At 35.3% G+C, this 22,962-nt stretch overlaps 1 protein-coding gene across 1 annotated transcript in view; it reads right to left on the bottom strand.

Annotated features, from left to right (window-relative positions):
- Positions 1 to 21,625, bottom strand: part of NiPp1 (nuclear inhibitor of protein phosphatase 1) — a 277,471-nt gene extending 255,846 nt beyond the window's left edge. The window contains exons 1-2 of the mRNA XM_089593827.1: positions 21,472 to 21,625; positions 21,194 to 21,372 (exon numbers count right to left, since the gene is read on the bottom strand). Of these exons, the coding sequence (XP_089449953.1) occupies positions 21,194 to 21,222 (29 nt within the window). The 5' untranslated portion in view covers positions 21,223 to 21,372; positions 21,472 to 21,625. The remainder of the gene's footprint in view (positions 1 to 21,193; positions 21,373 to 21,471) is intronic.
- Between the last annotated feature and the right edge of the window lie 1,337 nt (positions 21,626 to 22,962).

The raw sequence follows: 22,962 nt of genomic DNA, 5'->3' as shown, positions 1-22,962 counted from the left end.
AAAAATAATTAAAGCAACCAGTAAGTTTCCCTGGTTTTGTGGGTATAGGCGCTTGCAGTAATGTTATTTTAATAATAACTAAATAACGCAAGCAGTAGGCTCTCTTCGTTTTGCGAGGATAGGCGCTTGCGGTATTATTTCATTAATTATAAATAATTAAAGAAACCAGTGAGTTCCTCTGGTTGTGTAGTGATAGAGGCTTGCGGTATTATTTTATTAATTATCAATAATTAAAGAATCCAGAAAGTTCCTCTGGTTGTGTGGGGATAGGCGCTTGCGGTATTATTTCATTAATTTTAAATAATTAAAGCAACTAGTAAGTTTCCCTGATTTTGTAGGAATATGCGCTTGCGGTATTATTCTATTGATCCTGAATAATGAAAGCAACCAGTAAGTTCCCCTAGTTTTGTGGGGAAAGGCGCTTGCGGTATTATTTTATTAATTATAAATAATTAGAGCAACTAGTAAGTTTCTCTGGTTTTTTTGGAATAGGCGCTTGCAGTATTATTTTATTTATCATACATAATTAAAGCAACTAGTAAGTTCTTCTGGTTTTGTGGGTACAGGCGCTTCCAGTATTATTCTATTTATCAAATGTAATGAGAGCAACCAGTAAATTCCTCTGGTTTTGTGGGGATAGGCGCTTGCAGTATTAATCTATGAATTATAAATAATTAAAGCAACCCGTAAGTGCCCCCGGTTGTGTAAATGTAGGTGCTTGCGATATTATTTTATTAATTATAAGTAATGAAAGCAACCAGTAAGTTTCCCTTGTTTTGTTGGGATAGGAACTTGCGGTATTATTCTATTTATTATTAATAATTAAAGCAACTCGTAAGTGCCCCTGGTTGTGCAGGAATAGGTGCTTGCGTTATTTTTTTATTAATTATAAATAATAAAAGCAACTAGTAAGTGCCCCTAATTGTGTTGGAAAAGGCGATTGCCGTATTATTTTAAGAATTATAAATAATTAAAGCAACCAGTAAGTTCCCCTGGTTTTGTGGGTATAGGCACTTGCAGTAATGTTATATTAATTATAACTAATTAACGCAACCAGTAAGCTCCCCTCATTGTGCAGGGATAGGCGCTTGCATTATTGTTTTATTAATCATAAATAATAAAAGCAACAAGTAAGTGCCTCTGGTTGTGTAGGCATAGGCGCTTGCGGTATCATTCTATTTATCATAAATAATTAACGCAACCAGTAAGCTTTCCTTGTTGTGCAGGGATAGGCTTTTGCGTTATTATTTTATTAATCATAAATAATAAAAGCAACAAGTAAGTTCCTCTGGTTTTGTGGAGATCGGCGCTTGCGGTATTATATTATTATTTATAAATAGTTCAAGAAACCAGTAAGTGCCTCTGGTTGTGTAGGGATAGGCGCTAGCGGAATAATTTTATTAATCATAAATAATTACAGCAACCAGTAAGTTTCCCTGGTTTTGTGGGAATAGGCGCTTGCAGTATTATTCTATTAATCATAAATAATTAAAGCAACTAGTTAGTTACCCTAATTTGTGGGATAGGCGCTTGCGGTAGTATTTTAAAAATTATCAATAATTGAAGCAACTAGTAAGTTCCCCTGGTTTTTTAGGAATAAGCAATTGCAGTATTTTTTTTTCAATCATACATAATTAAAGCAACAAGTAAGTTCTTCTGGTTTTGTGGAAACAGGCGCTTGCAGTATTATTCTATTTATTAAAAATAATGAGAGCAACCAGTAATTTCCCCTGGTTTTGTGGGGATAGGCGCTTGCAGTATCATTCTATTTATCATTAATAATTAAAGCAACCGGTAAGTCCCCCTGGTCGTGTGGGGATAGGCGCTTGCGGTATCATTTTGTTTATCATAAATGATTTAAGCATTTAGTAAGTTTTCCCAGTTTTTTGGGGATAGGTGCTTGCGTTTTCATTTCATCAGTTATAAATAATAAAAGCAGTCAGTAAGTTTGGTTGGTTGTGTAAGGGTTGGCGCTTGCGGTATAATTCTATTAATCATTAATAATTAGAGCAACTAGTAAGTGCCTCTGGATGTGTGGGGATAGGTGCTTGCGTTATTATTTCATTAATCATAAATAATAAAAGCAATCAGTGAGTTCCCTTGGTTGTGTAGGGATAGGCGCTTGCGGTATTATTTTATTAATCATGAATAATTAAAGCAACCAGTAAAGTCACCTGGTTTTGTGGAGATAGGCGCTTGCAGTATTCTTTTATTTATTATAAAAAATAATAGCAATCATTAAGTTCCCCAGGTTTTGTTAGGATTGGCGCTTGCGGTATTATTTCATTAATTATAAATTACTAAAGCAACCTGTTAGTTTTCTGGTTTAGTGGAGATAGGCGCTTGCGGTATTATTTTATTTATTTTAAATAATTAGAGCAACTAGTAAGTTCTCCTGGTTTTGTAGGGATAGGCGCTTGCAGTATTATTCTATTTATCATAAATAATTAAAGCAACTAGTAAGTGCCCCAGGTTGTGTTGGTATACGTGCTTAGAATATTATTTTATTAATTCTAAGTAATGAAAGCAACCAGTAAGTTTCCCTAGTTTTGTTGGGATAGGCACTTGCGGTATTATTTTATTTATTATTTATAGTTAAAGCAACCAGTAAGTTCCCCTTGTTTTGTTGGGATAGGCACATTCAGTTATATTGTATTTATCATAAATAATCAAAGCAACCAAAAAGTGCTTCTGGTTTTGTAGGGATAGGCTGTTGCATTGTTATTTTATTAATTATAAATAATGAAGGCAAACAGTAAGTACCCCTGGTTGTGTGGGGATACGCACTTGCGGTATTATTTTATTAATTATAACTAATTAACGCAACCAGTAAGCTCTTCTCGTTGTGCGGGGATAGGCACTTTCGGTATTATTTTAATAATAATTAATAATAAAAGCAACCAGTTAGTGGCCCTGGTTAAGTAGGGATAGGTGCTTGCGTTATTATTTTATTAATCATAAATAATGAAAGCAACTAGAAAGTGCCCCTAGTTGTGTGGGGATAGGCGCTTGTGGTATTTTTTCATTAATCATAAATAATTAAAGCTATTAGTAAGTTCTTATGGTTTTGTGGGGATAGGCGCTTGCGGTATTATTCTATTTATCATAAATAATCGAAGCAACCAGTAAGTTACCCTGGTTTTGTAGGGATAGGCGCTTGCGGTATTATTTCATTAATTATAAATAATTTAAGCAACCAGTAAGCTCCCCTTGTTGAGCGAGGATAGGCTCTTGCGGTGTTATTTTATTATCAATAAATAATCAAAGCAACCAGTAAGTTCCTCTGGTTGTGTGGGGATAGACGCTTGCGGTATTATTTTATTAATCATGAATAATTAAAGCAACCAGTAAAGTCCCCTGGTTATGTGGGGATAGGCGCTTGCAGTATTTTTCTGTTTATTATAAATAATTGAAGCAATTATAAAGCTTCCCTGGTTTTGTGGGGATAGGCGGTTGCGGTATTATTTTATTAATTATAAATAATTGAAGAAACCAGTAAGCTTACCTCGTTGTGCGGGGATAGGGGCTTGCGGTATCATGTTATTAATACTAAATAGTTAAAGCAACCAGTAAGTTTCCCTGGTTGTGTGGGGAAAGGTGCTTGTGTTATTATTTTATCAATCATAAATAATGAAAGCAACCAGTAAGTTCTCCCGGTTGTGTGGGGATGGGCGCTTGCAGTATTATTTTATTAATTATAAATAATTAAAGCAACTAGTAAGTGCCCCTGGTTGTGTGGGGATAGGTGCTTGCGTTATTATATTAATAATTATAAATACTGAAAGCAACCAGTAAGTTTTCCTGGTTTTGTGGGGATAGGCGCTCGCGGTATTATTCGGTTTATCATAAATAATTAAAGCAACGAGTAAGTTTTCCTGGTTAGGTGGGAATAGGCGCTTACGGTATTATTTTATTTATCATAAATAATTAAATTGTATGAAGTTATGGTATAAAGATTTGGTATGAGTCCCGAGCTAACTTAGTTTGTGAGATTTGATACTTATGCACCACCTCAAGGATGCTACTGTAGTATAAAGCAGAAGCTTTAGTAGTGCGTTTTTTGATCTACAGTTGCATATAGGTCCTTCTACTACCGTCGCAGACTCTTGATACTACCGTTGCGTTCCACGGGCGCTACTGTAGTATGTTATGCACTGTACTTTGGTAGTATATAGATACGCATACTATTATAGCATCAGAGCTCTGTACGTGTATGGTTTTCTATTTAGTGAGTCTCGGGCGAAGTGGAGACGGGGGGGCCGCTAGTAAATAATTATGTCCATTTTGTTAGCATGATTTTAACTTTTTCTAGATAATAATAAACGAATATTAATCAAACTTTATGAAGAGACATATATTAAGGAAAAAAATTGACTACTGAAGAAATTCCGTTAAATTATAAAAAGTGTAGGAGTCAAGTAAAATAGATCATTGTGCACAATTTACAAATATTACAAAATGTTTGCAAATAACCTTTATGAAACAGTAAGAAAAGTGTACAAATCAAGTAACGTAATTTATTACGTACAATTTACTAATATCAAAAATATTTCACTGAATAAACTGTATGAAGCAACAAAAAAAGTATAGAAATCAAGTGAAAAAATTCATTGTGTATACCTTTGAAGTATTCGAAATAATTCTTAATTATATTATGTTAATCTATTTTATGAGTTGCTGCTGTTTTGGCATTCTAAACTCTGTGATATCCTAAAATTTTGTACCACGCTTTATCTGATGAAAAGTCTGATCGACAAAGATACTCTACTTTAAAGCCACCCATAAATTTAACTTTTTTCCTATCGTTACTAACTTGTACAGCAGGTTTCCTTGAATTATTATAATCAATGTGATTGTTTTAGGAAATTGTGCAATTAAAAAAAACATATTCGTACAAACCTCTTTCTAGGATTGCATCCATCATTCACAGTAACTCTCAAGCTTTGAGATACTGGCTGGTAATCACTAGTAACAGTTGCTGATTAATTACACTGAGCTTTAGAGCCACTGGCATCCTCATTGTCAAAAGCATCCACTTGCTCATTATCTGTTACTTTTGTTATGATTAAAAGGTGAGGTATTTCAACCTCATTTTCTCCTGAATTATTTTCATGACTTACTTGATCGATGCGAGTCTCCCTAATAACTAGGTCTGCAGTAGGTGCATAAATTTCACTACTGCCACGAGAATTCTTACAAATGCCTGCATGATGTGTAACAGTGATAGGAGAATATTCCACATTACATGCCAAGCAATGCCTCATATTTCAAATACACAAATAACCATACACTTATTTATGCACAATGTTTATTATAAATAATTATAACAAACTTATTTGCATGTATATCAAGAACGTTTGGTCCGCAATCTGCGCGCATTGTATACACAATTTTCCTGCGACTTTTTGATCGTTTGCATCCACTCCCCCTTACAATTTCAGGTAGCACCCGATTTCAGAGATGAGTAGAGAGATTGCTAACGCCAATACTACGAGGCGAGACGACTTCTTAGCACTGATCGCGGCGACCCACCGCGGCCAGCCATCGAACCAGGCACACATTTTACGAGAGTGCAAGACTCGTATCCAACAGCATGCGCCTACGGAAAGAGGAGTGGATTCGCGTGGAAATGAGCATATAGGCGCACATTTTGGAGAGACGTGGAAGGGGTATATTGAATGTGAACCTACGAAGAGAGGAGATGTTGACTATAGCTATATATGTAGCTGAGCGCAGAGCCAAAGCAAGCAACGATACGAGATTTCTCTCTTTTGACTGTAACCAAATGTATGCTATGTATAATATAATCTACTGACTCTTGCTCTCGCTCTGGCTTCAATGTTATCTATTAATCTTATTTACTCATATCGGGAAACTCAATGCTCATAATTACATGCACAAACTTGATTTTAAGATATTTTTTTTTTAATTTACATTATTTTTCCCTTACTTTTAATACTTACTTTTAAAAAGTATGTAGCTTTTTATTTAAGGATGGCAGTTCAGCTATAACCACCAATTTATTATTTTTCCCTGTCCTAATTGATTTGAACTATAGGACAATCTCCAGGAGTTATCAATGAATATCTGTGACTTCAAGATCAGTGGTGTTCGGAGCTACATTAGCTGTGTTGTCTAAGGCTTCTGCCGCTTCTCGAATATTTTTGCCATCTTTAGATCGATTTCAACGGATGGAATTTTTTTTTTTCTTCCTTTTTTTCAGTGCAATTCGTCATTCTGGGTGAATTTCTTTTATTTTTGTTTATTTTAAATTTGTATAATATTTTGTAAACACTTTCTTTTCGATGCGTTCGAATAAATATACTTTCAATTCTAATTCTACGAAATAATTTTTTAATTTCATTATAATAAAATAATTTCTTAGGATATGAATCTTATTTATACATTTTAAAACTCCCCAAGAAATTATAAACATCTAATGTGAGAGAGAAAAGGCGCAAGAAAACTTACCTTTATTACAGTAACATCTAATACGATTGTGTACAAATGATTACGTATATCCTACGTACGTGAATATTTACAAACAAGTATACACTACGTAAGTATATACTATTAATTTCCACGCTTAGACGACTTGTTCAAGAGCACGACCAATCAGCCCTCGCCGCTGCCGTGCCACCTTGAACCAGGACACATGCGATGTGTTAACAGGTCGTTATCGCAAAACAGTGCATATATTGCCATGCTCACTGAGATTCTAAATCAATAAGTGTTTAATTAATACTTTGATTTAGAAGTTTCTACAGAAATTATTTGCCGTTCCGTGGACATAGTTATTCCATTTGCACGTATTGTAATTACAGTGTGTGTTAGTGGATATAATAGTGCAACAACACAAAATTTCAAGTTAAGTGAAGTTGTTGTTGTCGGAGACTAAAACGGCAACGAGGATCTAAGATTTTTGTCAATATCGGGGATGAAAGAAATCGAAGCAGTCTGCGACGAAGACCTTCAGGTTTCCCAATGCTACAACACAAAAACACAAAAAGATTGTCATGACAAATGGATTCAGCACTCTAGTAATTTTTTTTTATTGTGCTTTCTATGCTTTATCCTCGGGTGTGTGTGTCATTTTTTATAAAGAGAGTGCAAAATAAAATTTTGCACCCATTATCTTACTTTGGGCCCCAAAGGGTAAAGCAAGATTGTGGCTTGAAAAACGCGAATTGCCGATGAGGAGATTTGGCGCCCTTACAAGTTTACATGATCGAACGCGCAAGCACATACCCAAACACATACGCGAATGTACGGAAATCTATTTTAAATTTGCATTCACACGTCTAAAGATAATAAATATTTTAAAGGCATACCATTAAAATAATATTTTTCTTATTCTATGAACCCTTCAAAAAAGAAAAAATCGTGTACCAGAACTTTAGGCTCCATGACATAGATTCTTATGGCACAGAAGATTATAATATTTAATGTTTGAAAAATACTAGATGAGCATGGACTTGTACTGGATTATTATTAGCTTCTTTTTTTAATGCTGTGCAATATTGTTTGTTATATAAGGAATTTTGATAAGCATACATAAAAATGAAAATTTTTATCACTTGTTGAATTTCTAATTCAATATTTAATTGAAATTATAAAAAAACATTAATAATTTAGAAGTAAGTAGGCAAAATTATTTCTAAGTTAGCAGTATTTATAACTACGATTTATAGTAGCGATAAAAAGAAGTTTATTTATTTATTGAAGTACCAACACAAATACTTGTAAATATTTAATCGATAATTACAACTACTTTTTTATTATTATTATTTTTAAAAACATATTGACAATGGTATTTAGGCATTATTAATGAATTGCTTCTTTAGGCGTGTAAGCATCAGCGATTAAAAATTCACCTGTTCTTTACTATTTTTCTACACAGGTGACAGCAATCTTCGTATTTGGTCAGCATCCTCTCTACGATCAGCATGTCTGTGCATTGATCATTTTGCGGAGGATGACGTGATACAGAACAAAGACCATAGAGATATTAGAATAGAGTGTGCAAGATATACTGCTGCCAGTAAGTTAGCCCGTCAGATGGTGCGAGAGAGACAGATGCGAGAATCTCTCTCCGTCTCTCTCTAGCCGATCGCTGTGATTGGCTCTACTCCCTCTCCAAGCACTGAATGGCTGGAAAACAGAGAGAGACGGAGGGAAATTCTCGCATCTGTCTCTCTCGCACCGTCTGACGCAGTTTTCAGGCATTAGCGCACTCTATTCTAATATCTCTATGACGAAGACGGACTCTACGCTTGCGGGCTAATGCAGTGCCCATCGATTGGCGAGTGATTAAAGCTCAGATTTTACATGAAGGATCTGAGTTTGAATCTGAGAAACTGGCGCAACTGTATTCTATGGACCATAACGCAAGTGATGTACAAAACAAACTAATGGACATTGCCGTTAGTAGTCAGCGAGAAAGTGCACATAACAGCGAAGCATTTTCAATTCCTGCAAATCAAAACAATTTAGTTAGTTGCGGCGTCGAAGATAGCAGTAAATCGTTTATTGTAAAAAAACACTTTAATGATTCATCATATCCTTCAAAAAGTAACGTATTTTCAAAAGTCGATAAAAGGGAATCCAGCGAGATTTATTTAAGCCATGAAGTTGATCATGATAGTAATAACACCCCGAAGGATGTGATGATTGATGAAGTGGAATCCTAGAAGCATGCTCTTTTGAAAAAAATCTTATCGAAAAACCACATAGTAAAACCATATAAAAAAACCACATAAAAACGTATGGTTTCACCACTCTGTTTTCATGTGGTTTTTGTCTCAAATCCCTATGTTCTTAAAAAGTAAAACCGTATGGTTTTTACAAGCTTTTCTTATTATAAAAGAAATTATTTCTACTTCAATTTAACTATTTAAAAATCTTAATAACGCATCAACAATGAGTATAAAAATGAAACAAAAGAAAAAAAAGCCCCTTAGGTGGCTTGTACTTTGGCTAACAGATTCTTAGCCAAGTATCTTATCCATTGGGCTAGAGTAGATTTGATTCTAGTTTCCAATTTTGTATCGTTATAAGGTACAGAAGGCACAGTATTCTATTATTTGTATTTGTACATAACTAGTTCTTTACATATAAACTACAGTAAAATCGTGTGAATTCGTGTATGTAATAAATTTAACATTTTATTAATAATATGTGTTAAGATATTTGTTTCGATATCGAGATAAAATGGCTACGGCAATTAAACCTTCAATTTAATTTGCTGATTATACATACCTGTTACATGGGAAAACCGTGTGTGTTCCCGATTGATTGCCCGATCTCTGATTCGAGTGTCTATCTCATCCACTTCTTCTCTCCGTTCTTTCTGTCTGTCCGAGTCTTCTCTTCGATCTCTCGATTTTGAAGCTTGCTGGGCCTTATATTACCTCGTTCCCCTCCCGTCGGTACCCTCTTGATAAGGTAGCTTCGTGGTCACCAGGGGGAGTTAGTATGATATGCCTAGCATATCGTACGTAACATACCTGTTTACTATGTGGTTTTTCGATTTGGTTTTTTTCAAAAGAGTGTAAATTAGCGCATTCCAAATAATAGAAATTAAAAAAAAAGTCACCGTCCGAAAATTTTGTTCTGCCAAGTGCGAAAAGAAAACGTGGTTTATTGAGCGTCAGATAAAGTATCTTGAAGAAAAAGTGAAGCATTTAACTACGGTATGCAGAAATATCAAACAAAAAAATTCTCGATGAAAACATAGAGTAGATCGTAAAAAGGCTAAAAAAATAGCAGATATAAATGATTTTCTGATGAACCTTGATTGTAGTGAGTCTCGCAAAACCTTAATGGCAATGCAATTCAAACCGAAAAATAGACAAACGTTCACATTCGCTGAACAAAACTTAGGTAAAATATTGTATTACTATTCTGCAGCTGGCTATTCTCAGTTAATTAAATTAGGCATAAGGTTAGCCACGGAGTCAACTGTTAGGAGTTGGATAGTGCAGTTGGATGTAAAGCCGGGATTAAACGAAAATATTTTGAAAAAAACTGAACAGAAGTTAAGTTTATTACCTGCCGAGGAGCGCATATGTGCTTTAAAATTTGACGAGACGAGCTTTAAAAAATGGAAGAATATTCTCCAAAATACGATGAGACAAAAGGTTTGAAGGACATGGGTGGTAATATGAGAAATGCAAAAGTTGCTAGATATGCCCTTTTATTTTATTAAGATAGCATTAATGCTAAAAACCCATAGCGCCAGCTTCTTTGTATCTGTTGTAATGAAAATAGTGCGTCTGCTTAACAGTTGCTACCCTTTTACGTAAAATATTGTCAGCATTGATTAAAATTGGAGCACTTGTTATAGTGATAATATGTGACCAAAGTTCAAACAACCAGTCATTATTCAAAAAACTTTTAAAAGTAGACGTAGAACGACCATACTTTGAGCATGAAGGCAAGTAAATTTTTTCAACTTTTGACTGGCATCATCTGACTGTCTTGGAAAAATGTATTAGATACTTATGAGGTAGATAAAGTTGATTCCTATTCTAATTTACTTGCGTTTTTTGAGCGATAGAAATTTTAACCCACATAACTTTGAGAGTATTCAAGTAAAATTAGCCTTTCAACTTCTTAGCAGACGAATGGCAGATGCTTTAAGAACTGCTGCTGAAGCGGGTAGAAAAGGTGGTGAAACCGGGTTGATATCGGACACGTGAGAACAATCGGCTGACTTTTTTAAACAATTGGATGCTGTAATTGACGCATGTAATTCATATAGATTGCCCAACGTAGAAAAACAAAAGCGCCCGCTTTCTCATCTCCACCCGGAAATCCAAAAGCGCCTCGAAGAATTTGTGCAATGGTCTAAAAACTGGTCCATTCATGCAGTACGCTCGGGTAAACGTGGAAAATTTGAGACAGTTAGTAAACCGCCGTGTTTCGTTGGCTTATCTTTAGCTGCTAATTGTTTATTACAATTGTTTGAAGATCTTAAAGTAGAGTTTAACAATCCAGAGTTTTAGTTAGCAGCTGGTCTTTGTAACCAAGATAGCGTCGAGCATTGTAATTCAAAATATCGAGGTAGAGGTGGCTTGAATCCTAGTTCCACTTACCGTGTGTATCGTCTAACTTTTAGACACATTATGTCAACCGACTTAATTGCCACTCGTCAACATGGAAATGTTTATACAACGGAATCAAATTCATAAATGAATACGAAACAGACTGAATGTAGTGATCAAAATATAGACTCGTTAGCAGCTGTTGCAAACAATTTACCTGATTTAGAATTTGCCGAAATATAAAAACTGTTGCAAGCAGCTGTAATGATGGAAATATTTTCACCCATAGAGTTATCGACAAAAGTGAATTTTGAAACTAGAGGCATGTATGAGAGAAATGCAGTTACTTACTTAAGTGGTTATACTGCTAAAAATGCTTTAAAAAATAGCAAATGTCCTGATTGTCAAAACGTATTTATTAAAACTGTAGATAAAGATGTTACTATTGATGAATATTACACTAAATGCAGGGAATACACTCATACTGAAGAATCTTCATCAGAAGTCGCGTATTTGACAAGACCCACAGGTTTTTTTTCTAAAGTTATTTTTTGTCAGTTAAATGCTAATAAACAATATCATACAAGTCTTCGGCCTCAAAGAAAACTACTTGAGTGTCTGATCGATGTTGTAGAAAAAATTACTAATGATATGACTAATGATTGAATTTCCTGAATGGTTTGAGAAAAGTAATCCGTGCTATCAACATCGAATTGATGCGTTAAAGTTTTTATTAAAAGTAAAAGTATTTAATACTACTCGGGAAAATAATGAGAAACGTAGAGCAGAAGCAAAACTAGCTAGTAAAACAAGTAGTCGTAAAATGAAAATAGTGAAAAAATCTCAGTATTGAAATTTTGGATAATGTAAAATGTTCAAATATTAATTACTGGATTTTGTAACGTTCTTTTAAAAAAAAAATTTTTTACCTACATAAAGCACTGAATTTTAAAATATAGTTATTTTTTACCTGCAATCAATACATTTATAAGTGATAAAGTTGTAATTGAAACAAATAAAATTTCGTCTTATGTTTGGTGTAAAGGGACACTTTTAAAAATTATAAATTTTTTTTTTTATTCTGACATAATTTATGTGCTCTTTTCATTCTTAGATTTTTATTATTGGTAGTTTTCAGCAAATAATTAATTAATGATTGATTATAAGAAGTTAACGCATAGCGCCTAAGAGGCAGCAAACACGAATTTAAGTGTGAGTATTGTGTACTTCCAAACGAGTATGCATGAGTACGAATGTACAAAGATATAGCTGTAAATATGTATTTTGGAGTGTCTATATAGAAATATGTGTATAAGTGAATATGTCCACAATATAAGTGAAATTTTTTGTGCCTCTGGCTTTTATCTCACGTAACAATTGTGTTATTCTTTTAACCGTACCTTACATTTTGACCTCTACATTAAATAGCTAAGAAATTATTTTATTAAAATGAAATTAAAAGATTATTTCGTAGAATTAGAATTAAAATTATAATTATTTGAACGCATCGGAAAAAAAGTGTTCACAAAATATTATATAAATTTAAACAAAACAGAAATGAAAGAAATTCAACAAAAATGACGAGTTGCACTAAAAAAAAAAGAAAAAAAAATATGCCATTAGTTGAAATTGATCCCAAGATTGCAAAATGGTTCGAGAAGCGGCAGAAGCCTTAGATAACTCAGCTATTATAGCTTCGAACACCGCTGATCTTGAAGTTACAGACATTCATTGATAACCCCTGGAGCTTGTCCTTTAGTTCAAATCAATTAGGATAGGGAAAAATAATAAATTGGTGGTTATAGCTGAACTTCTATCCTTAAATAAAAAGCTACATATTGTTTAAAAATAAGTATTAAAAGTACGGGAAAAATAATATAAATTTAAAAAATATATCTTAAAATCAAAAGTTTGTGCATGTAATTATGAGAATTTAGTTCCCCAATAAGAGTAAATAAGATTGATAGATAACATTGAAGCCAGAGCAAGAGCAGGAGTTAGTAGATTATATTATATATAACACTAGCGGCCCCCCCGTCACAGCTTTGCCCGAGACTCACTACATGGAACACCGCAATGTGTTGACATGTAATGTGAAACGTTTTCAGTTAAAAATTTTACGTGAAGTTTGACACTTCTCAGAACAAAAATCTTCTTATTAAAAAGATATTTGTTCGGAATGCATACAATTTATTTCACCAATTAAAAAGCTGTAAAAAGTGGGAAAAAAAATAATTATGCTGAAAAGTAGCGTGCATTTCTTGTATCATAAAATAATCGTTGGCCTTAAAAGGCTGTTGATTTGCAGTTTCTTCGGTATAATCTATGAACAGGGCTACTTTTTAAAGCTGTAAAGATTCAAAGTTCACCAAAAATATATCATTATAATATTTCTTCTCTTATCTCACAACTTTATTACCAGAGCAACAAAGTCCTGGATCTTAATCTCTACGTTATTTATCGCAACATAAACACAAATACATATTCTACCTATTTAGAGGTCTGAAAGATTCAAGAGATTACTATTAGAGTTATAGTGAAAAGCTTATCTCTCACTTAATAAATTCTTACGTCATTTTCTTGACCCATAAAATTGTATTCATAAGATACATTTAAAGTTTTCCTTTTAATTCGACATCTTGTAACGTTTGGCGTAAATGAAACTCTTGTGAGCCCTAAAGACTATTTTTTTTCAACTTTCTTGGGTTGTACTATATTTATCGGCAAGGTAGTTTGACGTCCAATGAACCTGAAAAGGACCAATGAGCTTCGTAAGTTAAGACTTTTTTAACTGAAGTTTCCAGCAAACGTGACTGCCTGGATACCTCGGGGTGATCTTCTCACGCCTGTTATGTAGCACCACACTGGTCGGGAAGAAAACTACAAAGTTTGAAGCTTTGGAGCTAGTTGTAGAGCTCTGTCACAACGTCTCCTGGTATAACGTCGAAGACCGGGTCTAAAGCACCTTTTTTTTTTTAGACTCAGTTGTTTTGGTGATCTAAGGTGGAAAGATTGGTTCGTGATGTTTGCCTGTCGGAAACTGTCCCATTGGCTCACATTATTTTTTATTTTTTATTTATTATTTTTCCTTCATAGCTGTTAGGTTCTTCCAGCGCAGACCTTGGATAGGATCGGAAATTCCTGGTTAAATGCTCAAAGTCGAGTGGTTAATATAGGGCTGTCAGTTACCAAGGTTCCCAGCCTTGTGACGAACAACTCTGCTCGTGACGTCTGCCAGTGAATGACTGAATTGGTTTAATAGTGGTCGGATTTACATAGTCTTTTAGTTGACGAATCGTCTCCGGAAATCGTAGTTAAGATGTATTTGTTGGCAAGGTAATTTAAACTAAGGTGGTCCTGAGAAGGACCTATAAGATTGATGGTTAAATAGGGAACATAGATACTTATAATGGGCCTGAAAAGGGCTGGTAGTGAAACTTGCAGCTATTCCTTATTATTATTTTCGATGATGAAGAGCCAGCTGCGGGTAGCTTAAAGCTTATCCTTTGAGTCTCTGTCCACGTATACAAAGCTCTGAAGTGCTGGAGCAGGGTGTGCTCTGGCAAGAAACGTTTCCTGGTATTCTACGGGTGACGTTGACGTTCCAAACGCCTTTTTTTCTGTGGCACTTGTTTATTTTGAGGGTCCGGGGTAAAAACCGATTTACTTCGCTAGTCCATAAAAGAAGAGTGTCATTGGTAGCCATGGTGGCCAGCTGCACGACGGACTCCTCTGTTCTTGGTGTAATGGATTCCTGTCTACTCGATGGGGCATCTTATGACCACTCTCTACTATATTTGATTGCGGGTGGTTTTAATTTCGCCTTGACGGCACCAAACGGATTCTACTGAACTAAAGCGCAAAGCTACACTACTTTAGCAAAACTGAGCTTATTTATCGCTATTATTATTAACTTTTTCAAGAAAAAAACTATGCGAAAACCATCTCGGAATCATCAAGAATCAGTATGCAAAATTTTAGCAAAATCGGTTCAGTAGTTTTTAGGGTTAGCGATTACAACGGTTTTAGCGACTTTGCTTTATATATTAGTGAGATATACTTGTTTACAGTCAAAAGAGAGAAGATCTCGTATCGTTGCTTGCTTTGGCTGTGCGCTTAGCTACATATCGATGCCTTGTGGGAAGACCAGCACAGTTCAGATTTTTCCATTTGAAATAACATTGAAAAATCTGAACTGCGCTGGTCTTCCCACGAGGCGTCAATATATAGCTATAGTCAACATCTCCCCCTTCGTAGGCACACATTTAGTGCACCCCTTCCACGTCTCTCCAAAATGTGCGCTTACATGCTTATTTCTACGCGAATCCACTCCCCTTCTCGTAGACGCACGCTGTTCGATACGAGTCTCGCATTCTCGTAAAATGTGCGCCCGGTTCAACGGCTGGCGGCGGCAGGTCGCCCCGATCAGTGCCAAAAAGTCGTCTCGCCTCGTAGCTATGGCGTTAGCAATCTGTCTACTCATATCTGCTGATTAAAGCTGCAGCCAATCATAACACACTGCTGGAAAGAGATGGAAAGGACATTCGGTGTCCATCTTTCTTTTGGTCTCCATCACTCCCACTTATTCTATCCAATATCATAAGCGCACTCTATTATTATATCTCCATCTCTATGGCTGCACATATTCACGGCAAAAAGAGAGTCGAAGGTATTCGCTATGCACCTGTATTAGGTGGCACTGTCGAGTGAGAGAAATTGTCTCACGTTAAAATCGCCATAATGTATGAAGCCTTGTAGGAACATTTTTTAATAAATTAAAAATCTAATAAATCAAACGAATCCGTGATTTAAATGTGTATTATGTTAGTGTACAGTAATAAATTTTGTTTGGAGTTGTCATGTGTACTACAAGATTTGAAAAAAAAAAAAAAAAACAAATTGCGACTGTGATAACACAGCATATAATGAGTGCATATACATACTAACACTTGCGTAAAGCTTAAAGGACACAAGTAATACACGAAAACGTAATATAAATGTATAAAAGTTAACCTAACATGACATTAGTATTTACGATTATTGAACACTGTGTTGTGAGAAATAGATAAATGTAAGCAGTACTCGCGTTTCTCAATCTTTACACAAGTGCAAGAATGTATATGCATTAATATAATTATGCTGTGTTATTACAGTCGCAATCAATATTTTTTTTTTTTTTTTAATCCTTAAGTACACAGGACAACGCTCAACAAAAATTATTACTGTACACTAACGTAATACACGCTCAAACCACTGGTTCATTTGATCAATCCACTCCTAATAACCTTTCTTTCAATTTATTAAAAAAGTTTCCCGTAAGACTGCATGCATTTCGGCGATCTTAGCGAGGGACAATTTCTCTCCACCTGATATAGGTGCATAGCGAATACGAGTTCAAAGTTAGTTGTCCAAAGGTAAATGTACCAATGCTCGGCTTATACTTATTACAATAGACTTAACTTACTTTAAATTCTTAAGAAATTTATTTTAAAAAATACATTTTTAAACGCGCGCTTATTCAAGTAGGTTGGATTAATATGTAAACATAAGTGCCGGATGTGGGACTGTGAATTGGTTTCCTAGGGCAAGTATCGTACATGCAAAAGAGTGGGGTGGTCCAGTACTAGCGTAGGTTAGCAAAACCTCGAATCAATATGCAGACTACGGCTACAAGTCATAGTAAGGTCAAGGAGGGGAGATAACAGAGAGTGAACAAGTTGGAGATAAATAGCTCAGTCAGTTGCTTGACACTGATGAGGATAGACGTATCCGTCTATGACTTCAAGGACAGACTGAGCCGCCTAGCACTCTTACTATTGCTCTTTGTTAAAAAGTGGCGAGATGGAGTGGGAGGGAAACAGAGGGGTCAGGAGTAGGAAATTTGCGGAAAAGAGTTGGTGTGCTTGTATCCACGTAGGCACTGGTCCACAACTGTACTGGCTCTCGGGAACTATCTCTTGCTCAATAGTTTTAATGGGGCACTAACAGCACGCGTTTTAAACAGGAGCATTACCACGGTGCAGCTGCGCACAAGAGTGGGAAAGCACAGGGGCATTAATCGGGCAGTTACAGGCACAAGAGCGTGATGCGCACACGGGAGGACTCGGTAGCCATGAGCGCTACAAGCGCACGTCGAAGGGGGTGGGCCTGTACACGCTTAATTATGAGGCCATGAGTGGCCTCAGAGTGAAGCCAGTGGGTGGCCTAGTACCTGCATGGGTGGGGCGGCCCAGAACCCATAGGGCTACGAGGCCTGACCCCGTACTTCCATAGTTTACAGTAGGGATGTAAGCCATAGAGAGAATAAGGGAGTATGGATGCCTGAAAGTGGAAGCGATTCACACATAAAGAGTGATGGATGCTCGATAGTCCCCACTGTCTCTGTCTCTTTAGGCTGTTCTCTTACCTCACTCCTCTCTTATTTAAATACAAACACCAACATGACGTATTCAACAACCAACCAGAGGGCTCAGGGGGGCTATTGAAGCACGAGCGAGAGAACGAACGATAGAACGAACGTTCTCTATCGTTCACTATCGTTCGTTCTCTCGCTCGTGCTGCCCCCCTGTAAGAAAGAGAAAGAGGGAACCATCAAGCATCCTCTCGCTGCTTATTCGCAGTGTGCAAGTTGGTGGAGGGGTGATTTGGCGCTACTTATTATTACTTGTACGTGTAGTCTTATTGCAAAATGGCGGAAAAAACCATTATAAAAAATTATCTCAGCTTGTAAACAATTTACAGCAATTTTGTTTAAATTCGTCAAAAATCTCAGCTTATGAAACATACGAGTTTTATGCCGACATGTTAGTTTAGTTTGTTAATAAGATATTCCAAAAAATCACTCTTAAAAAAGTCACACTTTTGCAAAGACGTGTTGCGTTTCTGTTAAAGAAAAATTGCAAAAATCGTTATGCCATTAGTGAATATATAAATTAGACGTTACAACGAAAAAAATGAGCTTCCACTGGACCTCGTATGATGATGGCAATCAGATAAGTTGGAATTAAACATTTGACAATTTTTTAACACATGAATACATTTTCTTAAAAAGTTAAAAATCTTTTTTAACGAAAAAATTTGACTTGTTTCATGCTTACGGAAGACACATTTTCAATTAGTTTCAGAGCTATTGAAATCTTTTTGACGGAGTAAAAAATTAAAGAAATTTTCGAATTTTTTAACGTTATATATTGATTATTTTAAACAATCCCAAATCGATTCAAAAAAATTCCAGTCGCAAAATGTTTTTTTTTAATAATACCTACAAATGGCATGTCACAAAATATGGGTTTTAATAGTTGCCTTTAAGAATTAAGTAAAAAACATGATTTTTTAGCATTTTTTTGCATAAAATCGTTGAATAAAAAATTATGCCCGCATACTGAATGGGCGTTTTATTAAAGAAGTTTTCCTTACTACCCAATAGTTTTATCACGTACTTTGCAGTCATGAAGTATTTCTATGTTAAAATAGCCTAAAAGTATTCTTACAACGTGCATTAGCATGATCGTCATACTGTTTTCATATGTATAGTTACACCAAAACAGAAGGGTTCAATTTTTTTTATTTTTTTATTTCAGTGTTATTGAGAAAACTAAAAAAAAAATAAAAGATTCCACTTTCCTTAAATTCAAGAAAAAATACCTGAACCCCCTTGTTTTGGTGTTACAATACGGATGATAACAGCACAACGATCATGCTAATGCACGTCGTAATCATATTTTAAAGCTATTTTAAAATAGAAAGACTTTATGACTGGAAAATACGTGATAAAATCAAGTGACGAAAGGTTTCAAACCAACACGTGTTTCCACTAAGTAGTGATATGACACATTTTTAATACGCACTCAAATAGGGGTAAGTGTACCTATCTCCGTGCCCTGCTCTATTACCGTGGATTTTGAAAAACTGATGATTACTTGCTCAAAATAAGAAATGTTTCATATAAAATAATTTTTCAATTTTAATAATCTAAAATGACGTTAAAGTAGATGCAATTCAAACAGAAATATTTGTGTATATTTTGAGTAAATAATTATTTTCCACGGTATTCGGTACAACGCGCTCATTAACTGATTGTGTACGTATTTCCGCGGTGAGCGTACGTAAACATAACTCTATACTTACAGAACGCACGACAGTTAACACGTAAACAATTAGTAGGTAAGCAAGTCGATCTAACGTAACCAAGATGAAGAAAACTAAAAAAGGCAAAAAAAGCAAAAAAGGTAAAAAAGGCAAGAAAGGCAAGAAATCGATCGAATTACAGAAAAACAAAAAGTGTTACTCTCCAGAGACATTAAAATTAGCTTTGAAAAGTATCTATTTTGGAAAATCTATTGCTGAGTGCTCAAAAATGTATAAGATTCCTACTAAATGAATAAGCAAGTACAAAAAAAAGTAATATTTTTTTAAAACAATAAATAAGTCATGTAGAAAATGTAGGTGAAATTTGCATTTTTTTTATATTCCGCAAATACAACTTACTTCACCCACGGTAATACGGACGCGGTGATTGGGACATCCGCGGTAATACGAACATGGTAATAGGTACACAACCACGGTAATACCAGCATACCGTTTTTATTCGTTTTAAAAATATTCTACTGCAGTTTTAGCTTCATAAAATTTTTTTAAATATTCCGTAAGATATTATGTAAGATTTAAAAAAAAAAATATTCCAAAGAATTTTAGTATACCATTTTTTATGGTGCATTTAAGTTGGAATTTTCAGTACGTGCCACGGAGATAGGTACACTTACCCCTATGTAACGAAACTACGTAACTATTTTTAATTGGGCAGTAACATACCCTTAAATTGTAGTATCGAAGCAGAACAAACCATAGACACATAAGAATCTTAGACTGCTCCTTCTTGTATACGGCGCTGAAGCTCAAGTAGGAGACACAACATCGAACGTGGATATCTGTTTCTGTCACACAGTGCCAAAGATGGGAATGTGCGAGAGATGGATATCAACGTTTAATGTTGAGTCTCCTACTTGTGCTTCAACGCCGTACATAAGAACTAGTAGTCTACATTTCTTATATGTCTATGGAACAAACTCATGTCGGCCGTAAAGTTAAGCGGGTATGACCATAGACATATTAGAATAGAGTGCGCCAGATATACTGCTGCCAGTAAGTTAGCCCGTCAGACGATGCGAGAAAGACAGATGCGAGAATCTCTCTCCGTCTCTCTCTAGCCGATCGCTGTGATTGGCTCTACTCCCTTTCCAAGCGCTGAATGGCTGGAAAACAGAGAGAGACGGAGGGAAATTCTCGCATCTGTCTCTCTCGCACCGTCTGACGCAGTTTTCAGGCATTAGCGCACTCTATTCTAATATCTCTATGGGTATGACCTAATTGACAAGGAATGACATCTCTACTTGCTTTATTTGATTATTTACTATCCATATAATTAAATGTTATATTCAATATCTTTTCAATAAGAAAGCTGTGAGCCATGAGTTTATTATGATAATAATATTTACCTTCTGTACTAAAAAATGTTGAAAAACTCAATAATGCGCATGAGTCCTCAAAAATCCTGAAATTTGCACATTTCTCTCACCATGGGCTTTTGAATCGTTCTTTTTTACCCCTTCCAAGGACTTGCACACAAATCGAATAGTTGTTTGCAAATAAACTATCAACAACCCTGCGAACGCTAACGAACAATTACAAGAGAAACATTTAATACATCAGTACATGGAACAGGCACATGTACCGCCTCTTTGCTGAAAACTTATTACCTATTAATTTATGTACAGTGAAACATAATTCAATTGATATTGTAGGTATTTTATTTAATGGAAAGTATAGTTTTGTTTCTTTTCTTGCTACTAAAATAATTACAAAAAAGTGATACAGAACTACACAATCAAGATAATTCAAATAATAAATGAGTCTTTTGTTATTTGATTAGAAGTTTGTCATGCATTTATCCTTACATTGCTCAGCAGTGCAAGAATTACTCAAGTGTTTTACCTATGAATTTTTTCAGTTTGTATTATAAGATATGTTATCGTAGTAGCAACTACTTTTAAGATAGTATGAGAAAGACATCAGGCTAACAATTACATTTATTAGTATTTCTAAAAAACTAACCATATATGTACAGAATAGGTATTTAGTATTTATATTACCAGTTGGGGACCTCGTAATGATTTGCCATAGTGTAACTTTGCGATTCCTAAAAATTTTATTCAACAAGAGTAACCCTTTATTAACATTATTAAATATTCTGACCAGTTTCAAAGTTTTCTTGATTCAAAAAGTAATTAGGGACAGCACACATTGGTCGTAAACTTGTATTCATCAAATCCTGTTAAAAATAATAATATTAATAATAATAATAATAATAATAATAATAATAATAATAACAATAACAATAATAATAATGAGAAAACAGTTTATTCAATACATTAGGCACGACAGATGAACATGGTGCATTTGAAAATGTTAACTCCGATTCTGATACCGAGAAAGCTTGTTAATTGCCTTCCGTGTAGATGGCCTTAAGACAGTTGGGACTATGGGTGGGCAATAATAGATTCGTTCACCTTACAATCCAGGGACGGTCGGGGACGGTGTGAGCGAGTCGGAGACGAAAGTGAACAAGTGCTCTTCTCAGCGATGGGATATAGTTCCGGCCAGATTTGGGAATTCTCTAGGACCCAACCTCTCTGACGTGGGAAATCACTAGATCAAAAAAAAATTAGTACCAAAGGTGACGCGCGAGATTCAAATAAGGTCCAATAACACAAGCATCCATCACCTGATGACCCGGGGCGCTTACTGGCCACTCTTTTAAATAAATAATTATTAATAAATAACACAAGCGCCTATCACCTAATGACCCGGGGCGCTTACTGGCCACTCTTTTAAATAAACAATTATTAATAAATAACACAAGCGCCTATCACCTGATGACCCAGGGCGCTTACTGGCCACTCTTTTAAATAAACAATTATTAATAAATAATACAAGCGCCTATCACCTGATGACTCGGGGCGCTTACTGGCCACTTTTTTAAGTAAACAATTATTAATAAATAACACAAGCGCCTATCACCTGATGACCCGGGGCGCTTACTGGCCACTTTTTTCAATAAACAATTATTAATAAATAACACAAGCGCCTATCACCTGATGACCCAGGGCGCTTCCTGGCAAAACTGTTAAATAAATAATTATTAATAAATAACACAAGCGCCTATCACCGTATTACCTGGGGCGCTAATTGCAAATCTAGTAAATAAATAATTATTCATAAGTATGTCAAGCACCTTCTTCCTGAGGATCCAGGACACTTGTTTGCAACACTATTAAATGATAAAAAGTTGATCGATAACACATTAATTATATCACAATTTTGATTGCCTATCTAGTACGACAAAGATATTTTTAATTGGCGCTCTTGTTATTACTTGATAATTTATTATTCAATAGTAGCTAGTAAGCGCCCCGGGTCAAAAGGTGATAGGTGCTTGTGTTATCAATAATTATTTATTTAACAGAGTGGCCAGTAAGCGCCCCGGGTCATCAGGTGATAGGCGCTTGTGTTATTTAAAAATAATAATTTATTTAACAGAGTTGCCAGTAAGCGCCCCGGGTCATTGGGTGATAGGCGCTGGTGTTATTAATAATTATTTATTTAAAAGAGTGGCTAGTAGGCGCCCTGGGTCAATAGGTGATAGGCGCTTGTGTTATTTATTAATAATTGTTTATTTAAAAGAGTGGCCAGTAAGCGCCCCGGGTCATCAGGTGATAGGCGCTTGTGTTACTAATAATTATTTATTTAAAAGAGTGGCCAGTAAGCGCCTCGGGTTATTAGGTGATAGGCGCTTGTGTTATTAATAATTATTTATTTAAAAGAGTGGCTAGTAAGCGCCGTGGGTCATCAGGTGACAGGC

This window comes from Copidosoma floridanum, unplaced genomic scaffold (assembly GCF_036245765.1).
Source record: "Copidosoma floridanum isolate Cflo_tuat_1 unplaced genomic scaffold, Cflo_Japanese_pri ptg000020l, whole genome shotgun sequence".
In the NCBI taxonomy this organism is placed as follows: Eukaryota; Metazoa; Arthropoda; class Insecta; order Hymenoptera; family Encyrtidae; genus Copidosoma; species Copidosoma floridanum.
Note: the sequence above shows the minus strand (reverse complement) of the source record. Positions and strands in the feature narration are given on the sequence as shown.